Here is a 24782-nt window from a genome sequence, read left to right as displayed (position 1 = left end):
CCTTGGTGGCTCGTTACTCTGTTGAGGATTTTTCCCATCGTAGGCCAGGGGGAGGTGGGGAGACAGAGGAGAACTCCTATGGGCCACTCCTGAACTAATGCATTGATTCCCCTGGATCCATACTTTCTTCTTCTGATGAAAAAGTTGGCTTCCTTGGTATTGCTTCTCTTGGCCATGAAGTCCCACTGGGGGTGTCCCCAATGAGTCACTATCTGTTGGAAAGCTTCTTCTGATAGCTCCCACTCTCCTGGGTTCAGCCTTTGCCTGCTTAGGAAGTTTGCCTGTATGTTTTCTGCACCTGCTATATGGGCCACCAAGGTATCCTGAAGGTGACACTCTGCACATGTCATTAGGAGGAAAAGTTCCATCGTCCTCTGTGGACTCAGTACCATCCTGCTTGTTGATGTAGGCTACTGTCATCACATTGTCTGAAAGGATCTGAACTGGGTGTCCTTTCACCCTTGATCTGAATTTGATTAAGGCTAGCAGCGCTGCCCTGGTCTCCAGCCTGTTTATGGAGAAGTTCCTTTCCTGCTGCGAGCAGAGCCCTTTTGCCACCTGAACATTGTAAAGCAACCCCCAGTCCCTGCTGCTGGCGTCTGTCGTCAGTAGGGTCCTAAACTGGAGCATCTTCTGCCACCAATGGAGGCTCTCTTTTACATGCCACAGTATTGGCAGTTTCCTCTTGAAGTCCAGTTTTTGTGGTACTCCACTTGCTAGGAGTAGGACTGCAGTGGTCTCATGTGTGCATTTGTCCAGGGCACTGTTTCAATGGCTGCTGCCATCGATCCCAGCACTTGAAGATCAGCTCTTGCCTTGGACTCCCTGGTGGATATCAACCTGTCCACCTGCTGATGCAACTAGTCTTTCCTTTCTTCCGCCTGACCTGCTTACGGGGTCAGGGTTATGCGACAAGGGCAGAATAAAGCCCTTGTCGCATAACCCTCTGCAGATCGCCGAGTATAGTGCTAGGCTAGACAATTCAAAGTCTTTTCTTAGTAGTGTCTCAATCCTTCTATCCTGTATGCCCTGAGGGCTGCCCCCTCTCCCCCTTTCAACTGGGATAGTCATCTTCTTAGACGCTGAAGCCACTGCTGCATCCACCTTAGGGAATTCTAGCAAACTGTCCTTCCCCGTCTGATCTACCACATACATTATTTCCATGTTTCTTCTATTCCATAGTCTTGAGTCTGGTGAGGACCACTCCACGGTGAACATATCTTGGATCGTGGAACGTATGGGAAAATCCTTTGCTGGCTTAATTCCCGTAAGAATAGGATTACCCCTTAGCTTAGAGCCTCTGTGTTGTTCCTCCGAGAGCCTCAGGACCTGGGAGATCTTAGAAATCAGGGCTCCTAACTCCCCAGCCCTAAACTATGGAACCGCTGAATCTTCCTCCTCTAGTCCCAAATCATCCTCCTCGATCTCCTCCAGGGAATCCCCCTGGGACAAGTTCTCCGGTTCATCCAACAGGCGCTCCTGTAAGGGCCTGGTTTTCTCCTCCTCCCTAGCTTCCAACTTACTCTTCTTTCCTGCAGAGAGGGTGGGGGTCGTGACCTTTGCCTTTGGGGCCTGCTGCACACATGGTCTTCCCTTTCATTTCTTTACGGACCTTGTGCATTAAGGGGCTGATGCAATGTTTTTGCACAGAAAGCAGGCACAGAACAGTTAGCACCCACTTTCTTAGCGCACCCCCAGGCACTCACACCCCCCCCCCCCCGGGGGCACCATGCAATATTTAAATTAGGGGGTTGCATTAGCAAGGATCGCTTGCGTGCCCCTCGCACCTCCTTGCTAAGGAGAGCCTGAGTGCTTCAGCTGTTCGCCGGTTAGGAAAACTGACGTAGAGTTTATTGGCATCGGCTTTCCTAAACGCCACACGGCCAGGGGTTTAGGAAACGGATGTTTGTCAATTGAGCATCCGTTTCCTGCACCCGACTGCAGGTGCTTTTTTTTTTTTTTTTTAATTTACTTTCGTTTTTCCTCCTATTTAATATCGCAACCATGCACATTTCCCAAAAACAGAGAAAAATCCAATTCTTCCCACTTTCCCATCTCAGAAAAAAACAGAAGCAACAGCAGTTCTACTCTCCCAGTCCCCAGCAGTCTTGCTCCCTTCTCCCCTTCCAGACCACCCAGCCACTCATATGCAGTGCAATAATGCAAAGGCAGAATCACCACTCCTCAATAAACAAAATCAATCATAACAGTAAACCATACTAAAGAGTATTTCAAAGCACATAACTAATAGACCATCTAATAAAAACAAGGATAAAAATAAATAAATAAAAAGTTTAATCATTAAAAAAACCCAAAACAATAAAATATGTATCTAATTGATAGAAGATTCAATATCAGACATACCCAATGTACCTAATGTAAGAAGCAGGAAACTGCCCACAAAATTTCTCTTTGAAAATCTAGAAGCCATCCAGAACCAAGGGTCCTTACACACCCACAGACTTTGTACCTGCTGTCATAAAGCACATACATGAATTGCAAAATTAAATCCAGCGTGTTGCTTGCCAATTCCACCCCAGAGAATGAGAAGTTATGCATTTAGAATACATGAAAATGAACATCCGAAGTACAGTCTTCTGAGGCAAAAGCAGCACTTACAACATGCATATTATATTTACATGCACTCCTGTGGTGCCAAACCTACAAAAAAGAATCTTGGAGCCCATATATAGTATTTAGCCTATAATAATGTGTGTTGGGTATGAGCTTGGCCCTGAGAATGCTATGAGTAAACTGAATTACAATACAGTAAACCTACTATACCACAACAGCAATAACTGCCAGCACTCAAAAAGTAACAACCCTACCTGTGAAAACTCAACACTGCAAAATATTACACCAGGTCCTGGAACACCATCACACCTTTTATTAGGAAAACAAAACAAGCCAATCTACTACAGATCCCTACACAGAAACAAGCTAGAGGAATCCCTCGGTCATACATTCAGAACACAGAGACTCTCAAATACAGAATAAAGAGAACATAAAATATAAATAGAAACATGCAGACAAAAGAAAATGAACTGGAAACCACAACAAGCCAGACTCTGGATGCTGTACAACAACGGAAAAACAGAAAAATCATTTGTCATCATAAAATAAACAAAAATCTTATTAGTATGGTTTTAATATTATATTTTATATTTCAAAACAGCTGATGAATAGAACATCCAAAAATTTAAAAAACTCAAAACTTTTCCAAGCATCAATAAAATATGTCAACAGCAGACACAAACACCACCCAATATTTAAAAAAAAAAATGCAAAGATTAAAAAAAAACAAACCAACAAACAAACTTCCATTTTCCAAACCTGGGACCTTGATTTCCAGATGCTCTGATATTTGTCATGGATTAACAGGGGAAAGTAGGGGATTGTTGCACTGAAACTCTGTTTCCCAGTCAGACTCGATCTCTGCTATGCTCCATCTCACGCACACACACATACTCTCTGCTGCATTTAATCACACACACACACACACACACACACACACACAGGCTCGCCCCTACACACACAGGTCTTCCCCATCTCACAGGCGCTCTCACACTCAGAGCCTCCCTTCCCCTCCCCACACTCACTAACAGGTGCTCTCACAAAAGCGTTTCCCTCTCCCCCACAAGCAAACTCTCTCTCTCCACCTCTGCTGCAGCACACCCATGGCACCCGATCCTCTTGTGCTGCAGTGGGAGGGATGATGCTGGTGGCCTTTATTTGTTGCACCACAGGAGGAAGGCGATATACTGACAACCCTACTTTGTTCTGTGGTGGGCAGGTGGTGAGGTGTAAGCAGTTCTGTGGGGCCTTTTCTCCTTTCATGCAGTCAGGAAAAGAGATGCTGGCTGTCATACTAATCCTTTATTTATTGCACAATGAGCGGGAAAGAAACTGCCAGCAGCCCCACAGGACCTTTTATCATTGGTCCACAGGCAGGAGCGTAGATACCGGTAGCCTGGCTTGTTATTTAACCTCAGCGGTGAGCTGGAGGATGCATGGCAGCAAGGAGAGGGGGTGTGCCTTCATATGCAGGCAACTTTTAACAGCTGTAGCACCACAGTTGGCTGTGGAGTTAAACCACAGCATGGTCAGTCAGGGTAAGGCGATGCTAATGAAAAAAAGAGATGTGCTCGACTGAAGGGTTAAAATCCCTAAATTTCCAGACATTTTAGCCCTCCTCTGACTTCCGGACAGTACCTTAAAATTACGTACTGTGTGGAGAAAAGCCGGGCTGTTGGCAACCTTACTGCATACCTGGGAACATTGGATTTTCAGTTACCCTCAGCTTGTTGTAGACTGGGGGGAGCAGAGAACACACGCATACAGACACATGCATACACACTTAGCTTTTTTACTGCCCTGTGCAAACCATTACGGTACTGGCCCTGCCTCATTTTTTTTTTTTTCACATTTAATCTATTTTCTTTTTCGAGTTAGGGCCGGTGCAAGGGTATTAGGCAACCAAAATGAATCTTCCAGCTCTGTGCCCAACCTTCTTCCCCTCCATGGCCCTCTGAACACACAGTTTTAAATTATGCATTCATAATAAAATATTTTACAAGAAAAAGGTCACTCAAAATACACTCTTTTGAAGTAAAAGTATCACAACAGTATGTATATTATATTTACATGCACTGCTGTGGTGTTAACCAGAAAATCCTACATAAAAAGCCAAAAAGAATCTTGGAACACTTGTAGTATTAGGGGGACTATTGTAATGCATGTTAGGTGTTGAGCCATGAGCACATTACATTTCAATTACAATATAATAAACCTCCCAATCCAAAACAGCACTAACTTCAAACATTAAGCAGGGCTCTAAAACACCAATAACACCTTTTATTAGGAAAACAGAACAAGCCCTACATAGAAACTGCACGAAAATAAAATGGCTATAAAATATAAATGGGAAAACTGCTGACAAAAACTGAACTGGAAACCATAATAAGGCAGACTCTATGCTTCAAAACAGCGGGCACATCAAATCACACCCGATTAGTTACATCAATAACGATTACAAAATTGCTCCCTCTCCAATCCTGGGAAGGTTAGACCTCCAGTCACCATCAAATAGTCGTGGATTAGGGGGCGGTGGGTGCACACACTTTCTCTTCTTTCATAAACATACACATGCTCACACATATACGTACATAAATACTCCCTCTCTAGCAAACGGGCAGGAAGCGATCCCTTGACAGCAGCGGACGGGACGGGACGGGACGGGACGGGACGGGACCCCCCCCCCCAGCAACACGGATCCCCTTCTCTCCTTCGACCGCGGTGGGACGAGCTCCACTGCGGCCCCGCATCTATCACCGCGCCGGGAGGCGGAGCAAGCTGTGCCCGGCAGCGCACATGCGCAGCTTAGGGACCATTTGCCGGTGGCCATGGGTCTATTTCAGTTCAGCCGCCGGGCGGGATGGGATCGATCCCCCCCGGCAGCCCTCGGTTACCACTTCTGCTGGCAAATAAAGGCGCCCTGGGGCCTTGCCTCTCCCCCCCCCCCCCCTTTGCTATGCCACTACTATAGGTCACTTTTATCACTCAACAGCTCGCTCTTTCTCCCCCCTCACTTACGCCCAAATCGTTCTCGGCTTCCTCTTCTAACTCTTCCGAGCCCAAATCTGACATGACGACCGCTGGCTAAGGAGGCGTGAGAGCGGACTATGGGCAGCGGCTGGCAACAGCGCCGGTTTTCAATGCAAGAACTACTCGTGCCTGCCTTTCTCTTTCTTCAATAATTCACAACTCAGTCCTCCCGGGAGCTTTGGGAGCCACACTGGGTGTTTACGGTCACCATAGAGATCATTACCCACAATCCTATCCGAGGCACAGCTTGGTCACCGTGGAAACCGTCCTCACGCTGCACTCAGACAGGAATTGGTCAGACAGAACTTTTCAATGTTGCGAAACGTGACCATTGCCGTTGGTTTACGATAAGATGTAAGATCAAAAAAACAAAAAAAAAAACCTGCAAAAATATACGATATTTGCCCATTAATTCACTTTAACATTGTGCGGAATCGACCCAAGCAGCGAAGGCAATTGAGCTTAATTGTTGAGGAACTGGTTTGCCGTGTTTAAGCCTGGCTGCCTTCCAGACCCACTTCCTGGTTACCTGCAGCCAATCAGCTGAGCCTAGGAGAGTCCTCGGAGCTTCTTGTAAAGCTGCTGGGTCCGGCCGGGGTGGGGAGGGAGGAGGAAGAAAAGAGCGAAGGTAGAGCTTGCTCTCCTTCACCTGTATTCTAGCTCTTAGTCAAGCTCGAGCCAATCAGCTGAGTCGTCCTTCCAGGTACCTGAGGAAGGAAGTGGAGTGGAGGAGCAGAGCTCGTTCTGGTTCTGACTGGTTTTCAGTTCCTTCCTGCTCTTGCTGGTCGTGCAGTTAAGCAACCGTGCGCTCTCCTCCGGTGGTTGCCTGCCCGAAAGTATCCGAGGGTGGGATGAAGTGGAGCAGAGCTGAGCTTGTTCCTTGACTCTGATCTGGGTGGTTTTCCTGTCCAGTGTTTCCTGCCTCGAGCTCAGAGGAGTAGGGTGAAGCGGAATCGCTGTGTGCCTGCTAAGGTCTGATCTAAACATTTGATTTTTGTGTATATTTTGTTTTTAATAATCTTCTATCTCGCTGTATGCGATCCAGTTTTCCATTTAATAATTCTGAGGCATCCTACCTGCAGTACAATAATTTTGAATTTCAGCTTTTGGCAACATTGGGCACTCCCCAAACAAAGACAGTGACAATATCGAGCAGCACTAGAACCTGGGAATTGTCCTTGATGTCCTCTCTGTACCTTGACATTTTGTTTTACTGTTATCACTATCATGTAATTTTTTTTTCTTTTTTTCTTTTAACCACAGGGAGGGCCACTTTATAGTGGATAATTTTTTTCTGAAAATGCTCTGGTATTGTGCCAGGTACATGCACAGAATAACTTGCACAAAGTTACACCTGCTGTTCAGAGGGTGTAACTTGTGCACATTAATTTATGGATATACTTTTTTAAAATTAAAACATGTGCGTAATTCCCATTTCCACCATTGGAACACCTTTTCTGAGTTGATATAAAAATATGAATGAAACCAGGTTATGTGCATACCTTTGAGAGTATTGAGCTCAGGCTATTATATAGTTGCTATTTACATGCATACAACTGTAATTTATGTGCATAAACGGCTTTAAAAATCAGGCCCTTTATGCTTTCTTTTCTTTTGTGAATCGGGACTACCACCGCTCTTCTCCAATCACGCGGCACCACTCCCGTTTCTAGGGATCTATTGAATGGGTCATGCAGCGGACCCGCCAGCACATCTCTGAGCTCCCTCAGTATCCTGGGATGAACCTCATCAGGCCCCATGGCTTTGGCCACTTTCAGTTTTCCTAGCTCTTCCATACATTCTCTTCTGTAAACGGAGTTTCTTCTACTCCACTCCTCTCCAGTTTCTTGTTAACTAGCGATGGTCCTTCTCCTGGGTCCTCTTTAGTGAACACTGAACTGAAGTATTCGTTTAATATTTCTGCCATTTCTTCGTCTCTCTCTACACATTGTTCCTTTTCATCTTTCAGTTTCACTAAACCACTTTGGACTTTTCTCCTTTCTCTGATGTATCTGAAAAATGTTTTGTCACCCTCGCTTTACCTCTTTAGCAATCCTTTCTTCCTCTTGACTTTTTGCTGTCTTGATTACTTTCTTCGTCTCCCTGAATTCCACCAGATATTCTTCCTTGTGCTCCTCCTTTTGGGATCCTTTATTTCTTAAACGCTGTTCTTTTAGCTTTTATTTTATCAGCAACCTCCTTTGAGAACCAGATAGGTTTTATTTTTCTCTTGCTTTTCTTTACTCTTCTAACAAAGGCCAATACAGGAAAGTCCGCGGGAGGGCGCGTGCACAGGCCATTCTCCTGTGCGTGCGATTCACTATGCAAATTAGGCCCGGCGGTAAAAACAGGCAAAAGGCGGCGCTAGGGACACTAGCGCGTCCCTAGCGCCTCCTTTTGGACCAGAGCGGTGGCTGTCAGCGAGTTTGACAGCCGACGCTCAATTTTGCCGTTGTCGGTTCTCAAGCCCGCTGACAGCCATGGGTTCGGAAACCGGACGCCGGCAAAATTGAGCGTCCAGTTTTCGAGCCGCGGGCCGACTTCAAATTTTTTTATTTTTTTTACTTTTGGTAACTTTCGGGACCTCAATATTGCCATGATATTAAGTCGGAGGGTGCACAGAAAAGCAGTTTTTACTGCTTTTCTGTGCACTTTCCTGGTGCCCAAAGAAATTAGCATCTACCTTTGGGTAGGCGCTAATTTCTGAAAGCAAAATGTGCGGCTTGGCTACACATTTTGTTTTCTGAATTGCGCGGGAATACCTAATAGGGCCATCAACATGCATAAAGGCCAATACAGGGGCGCGTTTTCGGCCCCTTACTGAATAAGGGGTAACGCTAGCATGTCGAAAACGCATGTCCAATAGAGGGTTAACAGTGCTCTCCGTTGGAGCGCACTGTACTGTATTGGCCCGATATAGATTAGTTGCCTTGGTAATTGCTCCTTTTCGTTTGGCCCACTGTTGTTCCACATCTCTCTTCTTCTCCCAGCCTTCTAGTTCTTCCTCCAGGTACTTCCCCATTTCAACAAAGTCCGTGTTTTTGAACTAAAAACTCGGGCCTTCGTGCAACTTCTCCGAATCCTATTTGTGATATGAAACCATACTGTTTGATCACTGGTGCTGAGGTGGGCACTCACCTGGACATTAGAGACATGATCTACGTTAGTGAGCACTAAATTGAGTATAGCTCCCTTCCTTGTGTGTTCCACCTCCAAAAATCTGTGATTTTCCAGCTAATGTCTGCATAGGATTGGGTGGTCCTTCACGCTCAACCAAACATTTTCAACCAAAGGTTGTCTGTACTTTCCATATCAATCAATTCATTGTGTTGTCTATCCTTTCTTCTGAGACCGTGTGTCTAGAAAGAGGCAGACTCCTTCATACTTTAGATTATAGTAATATCTTCATCTAGTATAGGAAAAGACTTTGCTCGCGTTGCCAGGCTTATCATCTATTGGTTAATGCAACACTGACGTGATGCCAAAGTTGTCTGTAGTATGTGGTCCACTGGCTTGGCAGAATGTGTTCAGCTCTGCTTCCTCTTAGCAGGACTGCAAATAACCGCCTTGGTGGAACCTCATCTGCTCAGAGCCCTGACTTCTGTGGTGGGTCATCTTAGGGTGGTATCCTTCATCTTTATTGTCAGTTTGCATCTTTATGGTCCATTGCTGTCTGAACAGCCTCTCAAGGACCGATAGTACCTACGGACAGGCGATTTTGTGTGACCTGTTCTTGTGGTAGTCGACTCTCTCTGCTGCAACCCTCAGCTTGAGAGTCCCCATAGAGCATTTCTAATTTAGCCCTGCTTATTGACAGAAAAAAGCAAGTTTGCTTACCATAAGCTGGTGTTTTCCATGGTTAGCAGGATGAATTAGATATGAGATGCCCCCCTCCCCCCGCATCCTTGGAAAGTTGACTACTTAGAGATGTATATAAATATATTTATTTTAGTTTTGTGACTAAGGAGACACTTGAGGCAACAGTTGGGCAGGAACTCCCGCACAAGTTTGTTAGAGCTCTATGAGCTTTGAGCTGATGAGAGATGACGTCACCCACAAATCATGTCTAATTCATCCTGCTATCTACGGAAAACACGGTTTACTTTAAACAAACTTGGTTTTACATTGCCGCCACATGTGGATAAACAACCCAAATGCCCCACACCCCCTCCAGGAGTGTGAACTGGAATTAGTAAACCTAAAGTACTAGACCAGATAGCTATATGTTCGAAGTAGGATACGTAGCATTAACTTTATGATGATCACAGATTATCTTCTGAGCTACACTCCCAGTCTTCTTGTTTAAGGTCAAGTTATAAATCCCTATTCTACAAATTAATAAGAGAGGGAGCAGTTTTGCATCTAAACACCAAAGATGTCAGATTCTGATAGAAAAAAGAGATGAAATGTTTCAGGGGCCCAAATTAAGAAGAGTACATTGTACACTTTGTAAGGTTTCAGTTTATAAATGTTTGGGGTTTTTTTTAAATGTTTTCATCAATTGTAAATAAAGATATTGTGAAGAAATAAATTATAGTTGCCAATTAAATATGCAAAAGTTTGTAGAGTTTGTCCCGCCCACATTTATTTTATAAAACTAAAGACCTCTGACTCACCATATCTATGCATTCAGAGAGAAAGTTGCTTGAGAAAGATATGGATTATGACATAGAAGGAATAGGGAGAGAGAATTTTAGTAGCCTACACACCTTAGCCCAGATATTAACTGTATGAGCAATAATAGGATGTGGGCTACAAATTCTTCTACCTTCCATACATCCAGTGAAGCCAGATTGTAACCCTTAGCCCTACCCCTCTTAAAATAAACCGGGGTGGAGAAGATGAGAGAGCTAACTAGCTTTTCATACATGCCAACCTCACCCTCCAATTATACACTTTAAGGTTGGGGAGAGTCATTTCTCCACATTCCTTTTGAGAGCTTAATATGATGTACTTTATCACTCCAGATAAAAGCTTGAGTATGTACTATCTAAATCTCCAAAGGCTGCCTGTGACATATTACATGATAAATATTGAAATGAATATAACAAACTGGGGAGAACTGAGATCTTTAGTAACCCAATCTGATCCACTTGTGATATAGGGAGATGAGCCCAATTACTTAAATATTTTTTTAATCTTAGAAATCATATGGGGAAAACTTGCCAGAAAGAGGTCCTTTAAAACCAGAACCACTTTTTGTGTATAAGAACCCATCAGAAAAATCTTGGTTTAGTTAAATTTAACTCTTATATCCAGACACCAAACTATATTGAGCAATTTTTGAATAAGGGCTGAGGCTGACCTAGAAGCATTAGAAAGGTAACGTGGGCCATCCTATAGGAACTCTCTTGCACAGAAAAACCGGTTATTACTGAGGGGAGTGCCTTAGCATCTGAGCAAAGAGCTCCAAAGACAGATTGAAAAGTAAAGGAGATAAGGGACAGCCCTTATGGGTACCCCTTCTTATCTAAAAATGTGACGAGATCTGTTCATTTACCATCTTCTGTGTCCTTGGGTTCTTATACATTGCTTCTATCCAGGCTTTGAATCCCACTGGTATGCAAAGAGCAAAGACCAAGATAGTCTATCAAGCTTTCTCAGGGTTGAGCAATATCACCAGACCAAAGATATTATTCTCATATATGTCAAATAAACATCGGGTGTACGAGGTGGAAATTCTATCCTTAACTCCTATCTGATCCAGATGGTCCAGATAGGATATCAGCCCTTCAAGGCAAAGCTGAAGAATCTTCCCAAAATTTTAATATCTGAGTTAATATAGAGGTATAGGGTGATATGACCCCCAATTGAAAGTTCAGCAGCATTCTGCACCAGCTATTGGTGATGTAGGTTTTGTGGATTGCAGTAGTCCAGTCAGGAAAAGACAAATTCATAAGTCAGGTAAGCTAGGTGACCTTTCTCTATGTACACTTTTATCTGCTTAAGGTGATAGTGGGAGCTCGTGGCAACTGTGGATGTTTTTAAGACCAAGCATTGACTAGATTCAAGGAGTTTTATTGTGTTGGATGGGAGGGAGGAAGTGGTGTAGTGGAGGATCAGTCGAGTAGGTCAGGGGTTGTGTCTGGGATTAGTACCTCATTTTGTTGGGGTTTAGTTTGTGTTTGGAAGAGGCCCATTTTCAGATTTCTGAGAGGCAGATGTTTGCTTCATGCACCACAGCATCTGTCAGATCCCAGAGAGAAGACTTAAACATCATTATAGACATATTGTCACTTTTGGCTGACCGTGGGACAAGCCCACAGCTGTTCTCATTCACCTCCAGGATGCCAGCTGCCTCTCCAAACATTAGGCCGCCTTTTAACCACCCCATGGCGAGAACGCTCAGCAGTGTTGGAAGATTATGTTGGAGCCAGTTGGGGATTTAAACCCCAGCAGTGGTCCTGACCGGCGCTTCAGCAACAGGTCCTCCTATATTGCAGTGCGTGTGTTACTCGATCTTGCCCAATTTCTCCAATTCCCGACTTTGCCTTACCTGCTTCAGTCCAGTTCCTTGCCCTTTCTCCTCATTGGACGGTCTCTTGTGTTCTGACCTCGACTGTTCCTGTCTGCTGCCTGCCCTGACCTCTGCCTGGAACCCGACTTTGCCTGATTGCCGCCCGTCCTTACACCCTCCTGGATTCTGACAATGCCCGACTGCTGCCTGTTGCTTTGGCCTATTTTTTTTTTTTTTTTTTTTGACCCTCTTCATTCACTCACTAGGACTTTGCCTATGTCCTGCAGCCCCTCAACTCAAGGGCTCAACTTGCGGGGAAAGGGGTTGGTAAAGGTGAAGACCAGACCCAGTCCCAGAGCACGTCCGCCTACTGTCGGTGTGGGCCTAGTAGGATTGCCCACTAAGCCATGCCAACAATGCCATAGTCCAAGGTCTCTCTCCCCGTAATACATACATTATATCATAGATGTATAGTATTGAGCCTGGATTTTCTGATCTCATCCATCGGAGATCTGTGATAGATGGTTAGGGAGAGAATCTATCCTTGTGGGAAACCACATAGTGGTGGTTTGACAAATGAAAAGGAGTCGCTAGCGATGACTTGTTTGTTTTTCCTGTTAAAAATGAACAGAACCATTTTAGGGTCAGGCTCCTGATGCCAGGGTCAGCCAATCTGTCTGTTAGGATGTCATGGTCACCGATGTTAGTGCAGAACACAGAATTCCCCTCCTGCGCAGCTGCACAGAATCTGTGCAGAATTTGGAAGGCCACGGTGTGCCACGAGCAGGACAGCCTCCGCTTGCAACACTCCGGGGCCTACTTCATTTTTGCCACGAGCAGGATGGTCTTCACTCACGACGAAGATAGAACAAGTTTCAGCGTGCCACGAGCAGAGACCATCCCGCTCGCGGCAAAGATGGAGCAGGCCCAGTCGTACCATGAGTGGAGGTCGTTCCACTCACGGTGAAGATGGAGCAGGCCTTGGTGAGAGTGTGTGTATGTGTGTGTAAGACTGTGAGCCTGGGGGTGGGGTGGGGGGGTGAGAGAGCATGCATAAGGGTATGTGGGTGTGGGTGCCAGAGAGAGGGAGCCTATGTGAGGAGATTGTGAAGGAGTGTGTATAAGAGCTGGGAGATTGGGAGCTGGTGTGTGTGTGTGTGAAAAATAGATTGTGTGTCTGTGTATGTCAGGGTGCTTGTGAGAGAGGGAGCCTGTGTGTGGGTGAGGGGGTGAGCATGAGAGGGAACCAGTATGTAGGTGTGTGTGAGAGACATATGTAGCCTGTGTGAGGTTGTATGTGTGAGAGAGAAAGGGAGCCTGTGTGGGTGTATGTGGAAGAGAGAGAGGGAGCCTGTGTGTGTGTGTGTGTGTGTGTGTAAGAGAGAGAGAGAAGGAGCCTGTATGGGGGGAGGGTGAGTGAGGGAGCCTGTATGGGGAGGGGGGCGTATGTAATGGAGAGAGGGACAGAGGGAGCCTGTGTGAGGGGCAGTACTGAGACAGGGATCAAAGTCTGGGAGTGGATATAGAGAGGAAGGGATTGAGCCTAGAGGGGGAGGGAAGAGATAGTGGCGGGTCCAAGAGGGCAAAGTGGCCAGTCTCCTTTCAGGGGAGTAGGGAGAGAGAGTGGAAGGGACACTCTTAAAGTGAACTTCTAGGGAAATTCTGCTCAAATTATTTAAAACTCTGAATTACTTTTTAAATGAATTACTTAGACTGTCATGTATATTGTTATTTTGACCAGTATTAAAGTATGCAGAATGATACATTTTTGTGTGCAGAATTTTACATTTTTTTTTTTTTTTTGCACAGAATTCACCTGGGAGTAAGAAGTGGAATAGGATTAGGATGGAGGGTTTTCCTGTATCAGAGGATCTGGGAAAGGTGTTGGAGCCAGGAAGATTGTTTTGGTATTGTGGGTCTTCTAAAGCCTGACTGGAAGTAATCCAAGGAGTGGCTTCCCACTGGTTACATAATAACATAGTAAATGACCCAGACTGCCCAACAAGTTTTGGTTTTATGTTTTGTTTTTTATAGGGTAGTAACTGCCGCTTCATGCAGGTTACCCCCAAGTAGAAATATAAACTTTAGTTGTAGTTTCTTTATCCCCCCCCCCCCCCCCATGCCAGACACAAGACTCGGAGAAAATTTAGTAAAATGTTTATTATGGTAAATAAATGACTGGCCAGTTACAATATAAGTGCCTGGGAAGGAGATACAGACTCAGTAAAACAAAAAACCACTGATCACCTTGTGATTCCTTTTTGCTTATGTCACAATCTTACAAGGCTTATATACATTTTTTTTTCTGTTTCCTTTGACAAGTATTGATCATTTCTAAATACGTCATTCTGGCCTGGCTTCCTTTCCCTAGACCACCCTGTTCTCCTTCTTCCTTTCTTTTGGGTCCAATTTTCCATTCTGTTTTTATCTCCCTGCAAGACATAGATCATCTTATCAGCCTCTGTATCCTCCTTTGTAGTTGAATCTCATGTGGCCCATACACACCTGTCCTGCGAGATGTCCTTCACTTCTCTCTGACTTAGGCCCACATCCTGTAGCTGTAATTAGCTGCTTTCCTTACAGCAAACAGCACAGCATGTATTTGACATGTGCTGGCGCAGCTTAGTAAAGCCTAATACAGCAGTCAGAATTATACAGTGTAACATAAGTTAAGCCTTTTCCCATTAGGGATCCTCTGTTGGTGGATGACTGCCTTTTTGATGATTTGGTTAGCAGAGGGCTATTAGAGATAGACCTATAGGTGTCCAGAATCTTGAGACTGAGGGAGGGTTTCTTGATGAAAGAATGAACAGCTTTCTTTAACCAGGTAGGCATAATGGCATCAGTTAAAGAGCAGTTTATCAATTGGGCAATCCAACCAAAAAGGATGTATTTTGCTGCTTTGATTAGTTTTTGACAGGGCAAGGGGTCAAGTGAGCTGAAGATGGGTTGAGATCATAGAGGATCTTGATGATATGCTCGCTGGAGATTTCTTGGAAGTGAAGGTTAGTAGTTGAGGGTTTCATGGTGATGCGAGGGGATGGCATCGAGTTTGAGGGATAATGATTCACCAGATGCCTTAAGAACATAAGAACATGCCATACTGGGTCAGACCAAGGGTCCATCGAGCCCAGCATCCTGTTTCCAACAGTGGTCAATCCAGGCCATAAGAACCTGGCAAGTGCTCAAAAACTAAGTCTATTCCATGTTACCGTTGCTAGTGATAGCAGTGACTATTTTCTAAGTCAACTTAATTAATAGCAGGTAATGGACTTCTTCTCCAAGAATTTATCCAATTCTTTTTTAACCACATCCTTTGGCAACAAATTCCAGAGTTTAATTGTGCGTTGAGTGAAAAAGAACTTTCTCCGATTAGTTTTAAATGTGCCCCATGCTAACTTCATGGAGTACCCCCTAGTCTTTCTATTATCCGAAAGAGTAAATAACCTATTCACATCTACCCTTTCTAGACCTCTAATGATTTTAAACACCTCTATCATATCCCCCCTCAGCCATCTCTTCTCCAAGCTGAAAAGTCCTAACCTCTAGTCTTTCCTCATAGGGGAGCTGTTCCATTCCCTTTATCATTTTGGTCGCGCTTCTCTGTACCTTCACCATCGCAATTATATCTTTTTTGAGATGCGGCGACCAGAATTGTGCACAGTATTCAAGGTGCGGTCTCACCTTGAATACCCCAGGACAGTGGTTCCCAACCCTATCCTGGGGGCCCCCCCAGCCAGTCGGGTTTTCAGGGTATCCACAATGAATATGCATGAGAGAAAATTTGCATACACTGCCTCCATAACATGCACATTTTCTCTCATGCATATTCATTGTGGATTCCCTGAAAACCCGACTGGCGGGGGGGGGGGGGGGGGGGCAGGGTTGGGAACCACTGCTCTAGATGGATGGAGTTTAGGATTTTGTTGGTGAAGAGACAGGCAACACTTTCATAGTCATCATTTTTGGACTCCGATTAGGGGAAGGTTTTGTGGATCCTGAACAATATTTTTCTCAGCATATACAATTAGTGATGAGAAATTGACCTTTTTTTGGCAAGGTGACAGCTCTGTTTTAGGCTGCTCTGTGTTAATTACATTTCGGCTTGTCAGATGTGGATGTGGATTTGGATTTCAGCCAGAATCTCTCTTAGCTGTCTTCTTTCCTGTTGTGAGATGCATAGATTAATGGTGAATCATGACAGAGATCTGTGTTGCTTTGGAGCACATGTTCTCTTTGGAGTTAGTATGTTAAGTGTTCTGAATAATTCTTTTTTTCCAGTGATATACCATTTCATCTATTGTGAATCGTGATAATATGGTGAGTTTGAGGTGGAGATCTTTAGGAGGAATTCTGGGGTGACGATCTTGGTGTCCAGTGCCTGTGTTATTATGGACAACTAGTGCCTTATTTGACTTCGTTTAACATACTTTGGCAAGCATCAGACTTGGAAAGGAGCTAGAAGTTCTTTTCTTTTTAATTTAAACTGTTTCCGCTCTGAAATTAAACTGGCCTACTTTCCTGCCCTGTTTCTGGCACTCCCAGGCTAGGTAAATAAAGGTGTAGCTTGGAATTCAGCAGCTGGTCTTATAATTAATAAGGAAGTCAATGGGCACAGAGAGCAAGCATGTTATGGGGTCCAGAGACACTGTTCTAAAATGTGCTCAATCTTAGTATAAGTATTGAGGTCCATATTCAAAAGCCATAAATCGTAATGTCTAAATAGCACAATTAGTGTATTTAAGCCACTTATCCAGCTAGATAAAGTAGTCTTTTAGGGGCGTTGGGGGAGTGGTCGTTATCTGGCTAATTTGGCTGAATATTGCATATACTCTGCTAAGTTAGCTGGATAACTTTTAGACCTGTTGCAGAGCAGGACTAAAATTGTCTGGCCTTGTGACACCGGATAACTTCACACTTAACTGGCTGTATTAAAAAAAAAAAAACAACCCAAAAAACCCCACACCCACACGTCATGGGCCTACATGCTGAAACCTGTCCTCCACCTCCTTCCCATCTGAGTTTCAAAGGCTGCATGGGGCCGAAATTTCCACCCCAAAACCAAAACTGTTTGAATGACGGTATATAAAACTCGATAAATAAAATGAACCATTTCACACACGCTTACTCATAAGTGCCTTTCTCCCTTTTAATTCTATGTTCTCCTGCCTTATATTTTCAATACTAACTTATGTTAATGCACTTGACTTCCTGTATTACTTAATCCCATGGTCTTTATTCACTGTTTGATCCCTCCCTTACTCCTCCTTGCTTTGTTTTAATTCTGCGATTTGCCCTAGTTGACCAGCCCCTCACTTCTCTTCCTCTCTTATTCCCCCTTTTATTGATAGTTTATTGTTCTCTATAAAGCTAGTTATCTATTATTGATTGTTCTCTGTTAAGCTAGTTACCCATTATTGATTGTTCATTGTTCTGTGTAAAGCTTGTTAGCTGCATTTTGTTTACTGTGAACCGATGAGATGTTCCCAACGTTCATCGGTATATAAAAGCTTCTAAAAGCTTCTAAATAAATAATGTTTAAAAATACTTATTTTGGCTGGGAGTCCCCCCACTCGCTGCTCCTGCTTCCACTTTTGTTTTGTTTTTTTAAATTCGTTTCCAAACCCTTTCTCTTTCATGCCCCCCTTGCCCTGTATCTTCCTTTGTAGAAGATCTTCTCCCAGATTGCAGTAGCTTCCTACCGCGATCCCGGCCCGGGGCTTTTGCTGTTACTATGCTACTACGATGATTGTAACTTGACTGGCTATTTTCTTTTGAATATAGTCAGTTAAGTGTGAAGTTATCCAGCTAATTATATCTGAATAACTTTGTATATAACCAGTGATATTCAAAAAAGTATCCGGTTATGTTTAAAGTTATCCAGCTATGGTTAGTTGGATAAATTTAATTGGGGATATTCAGTGGGACATTTACCCCTCTGAATATCCAGGACAAATTATCCGGCTAATTTTAACCAGTTAACTTGTTTACTAAATGGCCAGCCGAATATTGGTCTCTCGGTTTTTCAGAAAAAAATTAAATATTTTTTGTTAACAACCCTTTTCTTCTATTTAGTGCTTTATTATGTCAGACTGCCCAAGTTCGGCTTGCTGACTTCAAGGAGTTTGGGAGGAAATATTAGTCTAAGTATATTATTCCCTTCCTCTATCCATAAAAAAAAAACTGCCAGTTGGTATACTAACAGGGTAATTAAAAAAAAACAAAACACGTGTGTGCCCTTAAACGAATGTATCAGCGAGCAAGCAGAGATACGCTGCAGTTTTAAATCATTGATGCCAGGGGACCACGATGGTCTTCACGTGTCCGAAGAAGATCTGGCCACTCCTCCTTCCTCTCAGTTGGTGTTGGTGTAGGCAACGTTTGAGGAGGAGCTGGATCGCCAAATCCAGTTGGCGGTAGAAGGAGCACTGCAGGGAATCAACTGCACTGGAGCCGATACTTCCTGTATCGTACTGCTGCTGGAGAAGCTGAACATGCTCATTGGTGCCTTACCAACCTAGCTGGCATCGGTTCCCGGGACTGCATTGGTGCCTGGCATGGTACTGAAGTGTCCCATGACCGATATGTTTGTTGTCGGTTTCTCCTCGGAGAAAACTCCTCTGCGACCGGTGGAGACACCATGACCTGAAGTCCCCTGTCTAGTTTTACTGGTGCCTGGACAAAGGCCAAGCACCTAGGGACCCATTCGCTGTGGCTTACATCAGGATGAGGACCCCTATGACCCCTTAGGAGGGGAGAGGGGCAATGCTCCTCTGAGGGTCTCCCTTCCAGACCCTTCTTCTCCAGAGAACTTGACATTTGCAGGGTTTGTGAGGTTGATGGCAGAAGCCAATCCATTTCAGTTGTTGATGGAAGAGGAAGCCAGGCACAAAATACTTGAGATCCTCCAGTTCATGGACCCTCCTAAGGAAATCATGGTGGTGCTAATGCATGAAATCCTTAAGGAGCTGCTGCTGCTGAGGATATGGGAACACCCCCTCACAGTTCCTCTTATTAAAAAGGAGGAGGATGGGGGTCTACTTCATCCAGAAGGCTGCCAGATTCAGTAGGCATCAGCTGCCCCTCTAATTGGTGGAGGTTGAATCCACTCTGAAGAGAGCCAAGTAATCTAGGACTGGTTCCTCGGTGGCCCCGGGGAAGGACCACAGTGTGATGGAAACTTGGGAGGCAGGTGTTCTAAGGTGCCATGCTTATTGCCCTCATTGCTGCTTACCAGCTCTATATGAGCCAGTACTCGTGGACATCTGGAAGCAGGTGAAGGAGGTGGCCGAGCAGCTGCCTAAACAGCAGCAGGGCACCCTCATGTCGCTGGTGCATAAGGGCCTTTAGTGCGGAAAACACTAGTTTAAGCGATTTGCAAAGTTTTCAAGACAGCATCGAGAGTTTCTGCAACAGGAATTGGCACCTGCAGAATGGCATGGCTATGGGCCTCGGACTTCTGACTACAGGTGCAGGATCGACTCGGCGATGTGCCGTGTTCTGGGGAGAATCTCTTTGGAGATAGGATGAGGGACGCAGTGGTCTGACTTCGTGACCACCATGAAACCCTCCAACAACTCTCTCTAAGCACTCTGTTCTCTTCCAGGAGGCCAGCGAGACCGGGACCTAGGAAGTATTGTCTTCCATCCCCCTCACGCCTACCAGCTTCATCAGAATGCCCATGGCCGTCCCAGGCAGCAGAGAGCAACCAAGCTGCAGCCGGCGCCTTGGTCAGGGACGGGGTTTTGACTGGGTTATAGGGAGTGTAAACCATATATAATGACTATATTTAGGGGATCTACAAGAACCCCATTGGTGTAGGTATATCCGGTAGAGTGTAAATAGCGAGGGCAGTGGTAATGCACTCTCACTAAAATAATACTGCACAGTTTCATTCTTTTTATTCTTATTAGTCTTTTTTTCAAATAATTTTGATTTTTAATTTTGGTACAAAGTAAGTAACTAAAGTTCTTTTAATCAAATTATATTGTGTCCAGTCTCTCAAATAGTCTCTCAACATACTTAAGAAGAGTGTAGCAAAATGAAACCGTTGCAAATGAGGGGCGACTCTTCTATATACTCACTGTGCTGTGTCCGCACTGTAGCCACACTCTCCTTATGTGGCCGACACTGCCAACGTTTCTGTGGAGTTCCGCCTGCTTCGGGGGGCTCGAGAGAGAATTCTAAGAGCAACAATTTAAAAACTAAGGGGTAGATTTTTAAAAACAGCGCGATCGTGTACTTTTGTTTGCGCAGCAGGCGCAAACAAAAGTACGCTGGATTTTATAAGACACGCGCATAGCCGCGCGTATCCTCTAAAATCCTGGATCGGCGCGCGCAAGGCTGCCGATTTTGGGCAGCCGGCGCGCACCGAGCTGCGCAGCCTGCCTCCATTCCCTCCGAGGCCGCTCCGAAATCGGAGCGGCCTCGGAGGGAACTTCCTTTCGCCATCCCCTCACCTTCCCCTCCCTAACCCACCCCCCCAGCCCTATCTAAACCCCCCCTTACCTTTGTTCCTAGATTTACGCCTGTGAGAAGCAGACATAAATCTACGCGCGCCAGCGGACTGCTGGCGCGCCGTCCTCCGACCCGGGGGCTGGTCCGGAGGCCTGGACCATGCCCCCGGTCCCGACCCCGAAACGCCGCGTCCCGCCCCCGAAACGCAGTGTCACCGGGTCCCACTCCCGACACGCCCCCTTCAACAAACCCTGGGACCTACGTGCGTCCCGGGGCTCTGCGCGCGTCGGCGGCCTATGGAAAATAGGCGCGCAAGGCCCTGCTCACGTAAATCCGGGCGAATTTACGCGAGCAGGGCTTTTAAAATCCGCCCGTAAATGTTTAATTTTAAAAAATTGATTTACCACCAGTGTGATGCTTACTTACGGTACTGAAGTAGAGGATTCAGTTCAGATCCGTGATTGTCAAACCAACCTCTCCGCATTTAAAGCCCATGGGACCAATGGGATAATAAAGGTAAATGATGTCACCGGTAACCAGGAAAATACTTGTATGCTGCTTTACTGTTTTAGTAACAAACACTGTTAAAGAATTCCGCATAATGAAATTCTTAGATGTGTGATGATCTTCATCTCTAAAGCCTTTGGACCACAGAGAATACCTGTTACAGGTAAGCAGCTCTGCTTTCTGCTATGAATTGTTTGCCAAACTCAGAAGAAGGTAACAATGGAGGTTTTAATTCTGGTGGATAATTTAGATATTTTGGCTATTTTGAAACTCTCATAAGTGGAAGGAATGACCAGATGGGACATTTTGTTTGTTTTATTTGCAGACACAGAGATTTTTGGCCCTTTGGGTTCCAGGGCCAGCATGACTTAGGTGAATGCCCAAAACTGCAGTCAGAGGAAAGTCCAGATTTGTGCTAAGGTCAGGGCAGGCCGTGGTCAGAAGGTTGAGGCAGGCAGCTTACAGGTTGCAGTCAAGGTCCGGTGCTGAGGTCAATACAGGTAGCAGGAAGGTAGTCTGGCTCCGTAGCTGAGGTCAATACCAGGAGATTAAGTAGACAAGGGGCTGGAACAGTGCCGCGTAAGCTAAGCTGGATAAGCTGGTCGAGGCAAGGCAGGCTGGACAAGGTTGACAGGAACCGAAGAGCAGAGGGATCCGGATAGAAACACTCGGTGCAGGGGACTTGTTGCTAATGTGAAGGCTTGGAGCACAGGCTGGGATTTAAATACCCAGCCATACCGATGTCATCACTTGGTGCTTCCAGGGTCTTTTCCACCATGGGGCCAATAAGAGGCAGCGCGCATGCCTAGAGAGAACCAGGTGAAGACAAGATGGCGGCATCCATGCTGCAAACAGCTCATGGTGTTGGGCAATGTCTTCACTGCCAGGATCCTGGCAGCATCTTCAGGGCCCCGTGGTATTGGGGGTGAGTGTGGCTGGTTGCAGACTTCCCTACAATTGGTCAAATTGTTACACACTACAGATAATTCTTAGTTACTGGAAAAATGTGCCTGCTATTGAATGCAAAATGTGGTAGAACACGGTATGTGTGACTTACAAATATGAACTTGCTGCAAACAAATCTGGCAGACATAGGCTGATTCAGGATATCTGGGATCCGGTTAGTGTAGGGCTTTTTGAGGTGGAATGTTTTTTCTTTGATTATCTATACTGATTTGGCACACCTTGATGTTTCTTTACCCTAACCTTTTGATATTCTTGGTATTCTTCTTTAAAATACATTATCTCAATAAAAACTCTGCATGAAACAAATTAAGATAATCTTGGTACATGGTATGTTCAGACCTGCAGTATACTTTAGTTCTGCCTAATTTTAGGCTATGAAGCGAAGTCTGAAGGCATGTTTTCCTTTGATAAATGCTACTTAAGAGTACTCAGGTGCAGGATTTAGATTCATCCAGAGCTATCTGGAGCTTGGCTCTTATAAATATTGTGAAACAATACTGGCATCAGTTAAACTGAGAGCCAGTAGCTCTTTGCATCGGGTGCACACGTACAACCTCTCATCAACATGTAGATAATCATATACGTGGCACTCGGCTGCTGGATTTCTGCCTGCACCTTAATTTTGGTGAGTTTTCAAAGTTGAATAAGGAGTGGGTATGTCTTTCAAATTTAAGGGTTTTTAAATGTCTTAGATGTCTTTTAAAATGTAATTACTAGCTGACTAATGTTAGTTTGTGAATGATCATTAACAGGAGTAAATTTAGTCAGTCATAAAAACCAGGTTTAATTGTACCTTATTATAAATCACCAATTGACTCTTATGTTGAATATGATCCTCCTAATGGGGGGGAACAAGTATAGGAGGGTGATGGGGAGGATTAGCATAGCAGGAGCCAATTGTTCAGGGCAGATATGGGAGGCATAGAAAAGATAAAGAAATTAAAAAAAAAAAGAGCAGGCAGGGGGAAGTTAGCCATTGAATGCTTTAGTGGCAAGGCAGAAGGAAGAGGACAACAGATGTGAACAGCAGCAGCAGTAGGAGAGAGTCTGGGAGACAACAGAGGTTTTGATTTTTCAGAGGTTCAGCTGGGAATCCGGTTTGTTTTATGCATGGTAGTATAAAGACATCTATGCAGTGGTTATAAAGGAGGAGGAATGTGGCTGTCCCAGTACAGCACTATTTATTTAATTTATTTATTTAAAATCTTTTCTATACCGTAGTTAAGCGGGTGCCATCACAATGGTTCACATTAGTGCACAAAAACTATATGTTGAATAAAGTGTCTGGAATTCTAACTCTTAAACAGGTGCCATCAATATACTGTAACATAATTTCACAATAAATATTATTTGGTGGGTGTTATGAGTCAAGTCCAGCTTTTTCTTACTCCGCTATAAGATATAGTACTACTTAACTCTAGTTCTTTGTTGTTTAAAAATAAAAAGGAAGAATTTTGAATATAAAAAATGAGAAACACTCGCTTTAAGAAAAAAGGTGTGTGTGGGGGAGTTTGACTGACCGCTACCAACATTTCCCTGGGTTCTCCTCTCAATTCTCTTTCTGATATGCTTGCTTAAATAGCCATTTTTTTTAACTTTTTCTGAAGGTTTTGATGTTTCTTTGCAGTCTAATTTCTAAAGGCATATTGTTCCATATTGGGGGTCCTGCTAGGGATAGGGCCCTATCCCTTACTTGGGTTAGTCTGGCCATCTTGACTGAAGGAATAGTTAGCAGTGCTTTGTTTGATCTTAGGTTTCCGTGGGGGGTATGTACGCGGAGGGCTGTGTTCAGCCACTCTGCTTTTTCAATGTGTATTAATTTGTGTATGGTGCATAAAGTCTTGTATTGTATTCTTTGTTCAATGGGTAACCAGTGTAATTCTATTAAAGTTTCGGTGATATGGTCTCTCTTACTTTTCTCAGTTAAAATTCTTGCCGCTGTGTTTTGTAGTATCTGTAGTGGTCTTATTGTGGTGTATGGTAGGCCCAGTAGGAGGGCATTACAGTAGTCAGTACTGGAAAAAATTAGGGCTTGTAAGACTGAGCGGAAATTGGTGGGCGTTAGTAGTGGTTTTAGTCTTCTAAGAGTCATAAGTTTGGCGTATCCTTCTCTTACTTTTGAGATATGTGTTGTTTCATACTTAGTTCTGAATCGATTATCACTCGCAGGTTTTGTACTTTCTCAGCTAGTTGTATTTTTTGGTAGTTGTTGAGTGTAATTGGGTTCTGAATGATCGCTATGTTTTTTCATTTGAGGTGTAAGAATTCAGTTTTCTCTATATTGATCTCTAGTTCCATTTGGTTTAGAAGTTGTTTTATTATATCTAGGTACATGTTAGCTAAGTTTAATGTTTTCTCAACATCAAGATCACTAGGACTGGGTGCCAAGCTGCTCCAGAGCAGGAGAGGAGATTGATCCAGGATGCAGCAGAGCATAGACATTTAATATTGGGGACATGGGGTGGCCTGTAAAGTAATCCTCAATATGAGAAACAGACTAAAGGACCCGGAAGAAGGTGACTGTAGATATAGCGCGTGCAGTTACGGAAGCAGAGTAGCACAGTATAGACTGGACAAAGGGGGATTTTCATTTTCACTACATGGCAGTTGTGCCTGTGGAGCAGCAAAGTAGATGTTGGGAATAAAGAAGATGCAGCAAGGGAATGGAGGAAAGAGAGAGAGAGAGAGAGCAGAAACATAGAAACATAGAAATGACGGCAGAAGAAGACCCAGCAAGCTTCACATTTTTTTTCTCTTACTTATCTGTTTCTCTTAGCTCTTTGGTTCTATT

General features: G+C 44.4%; 2 protein-coding genes across 4 annotated transcripts in view; one reads left to right on the top strand and one right to left on the bottom strand.

Annotated features, from left to right (window-relative positions):
* The window catches only part of RSPH1 (radial spoke head component 1), an 82262-nt gene extending 76437 nt beyond the window's left edge, over positions 1 to 5825 (bottom strand). Inside the window, exon 1 of the mRNA XM_029578959.1 lies at positions 5593 to 5825. Within this exon, the coding sequence (XP_029434819.1) occupies positions 5593 to 5646 (54 nt within the window). The 5' untranslated portion in view covers positions 5647 to 5825. The remainder of the gene's footprint in view (positions 1 to 5592) is intronic.
* A 387-nt stretch (positions 5826 to 6212) lies between these two features.
* SLC37A1 (solute carrier family 37 member 1) overlaps positions 6213 to 24782 on the top strand; it is a 150384-nt gene continuing 131814 nt past the window's right edge. For 2 of the 3 annotated variants that reach the window (XM_029578597.1, XM_029578595.1), the window contains exon 1: positions 6222 to 6576. The gene's annotated coding sequence lies outside the window, so the exon portion shown is untranslated. Of the gene's footprint in view, positions 6577 to 24782 lie in introns of all 3 variants that reach the window. The other variant, XM_029578596.1, reaches the window with a different exon arrangement.

This window comes from Rhinatrema bivittatum, chromosome 15 (genome assembly GCF_901001135.1).
Source record: "Rhinatrema bivittatum chromosome 15, aRhiBiv1.1, whole genome shotgun sequence".
NCBI classification, from domain to species: Eukaryota; Metazoa; Chordata; class Amphibia; order Gymnophiona; family Rhinatrematidae; genus Rhinatrema; species Rhinatrema bivittatum.
Note: the sequence above shows the minus strand (reverse complement) of the source record. Positions and strands in the feature narration are given on the sequence as shown.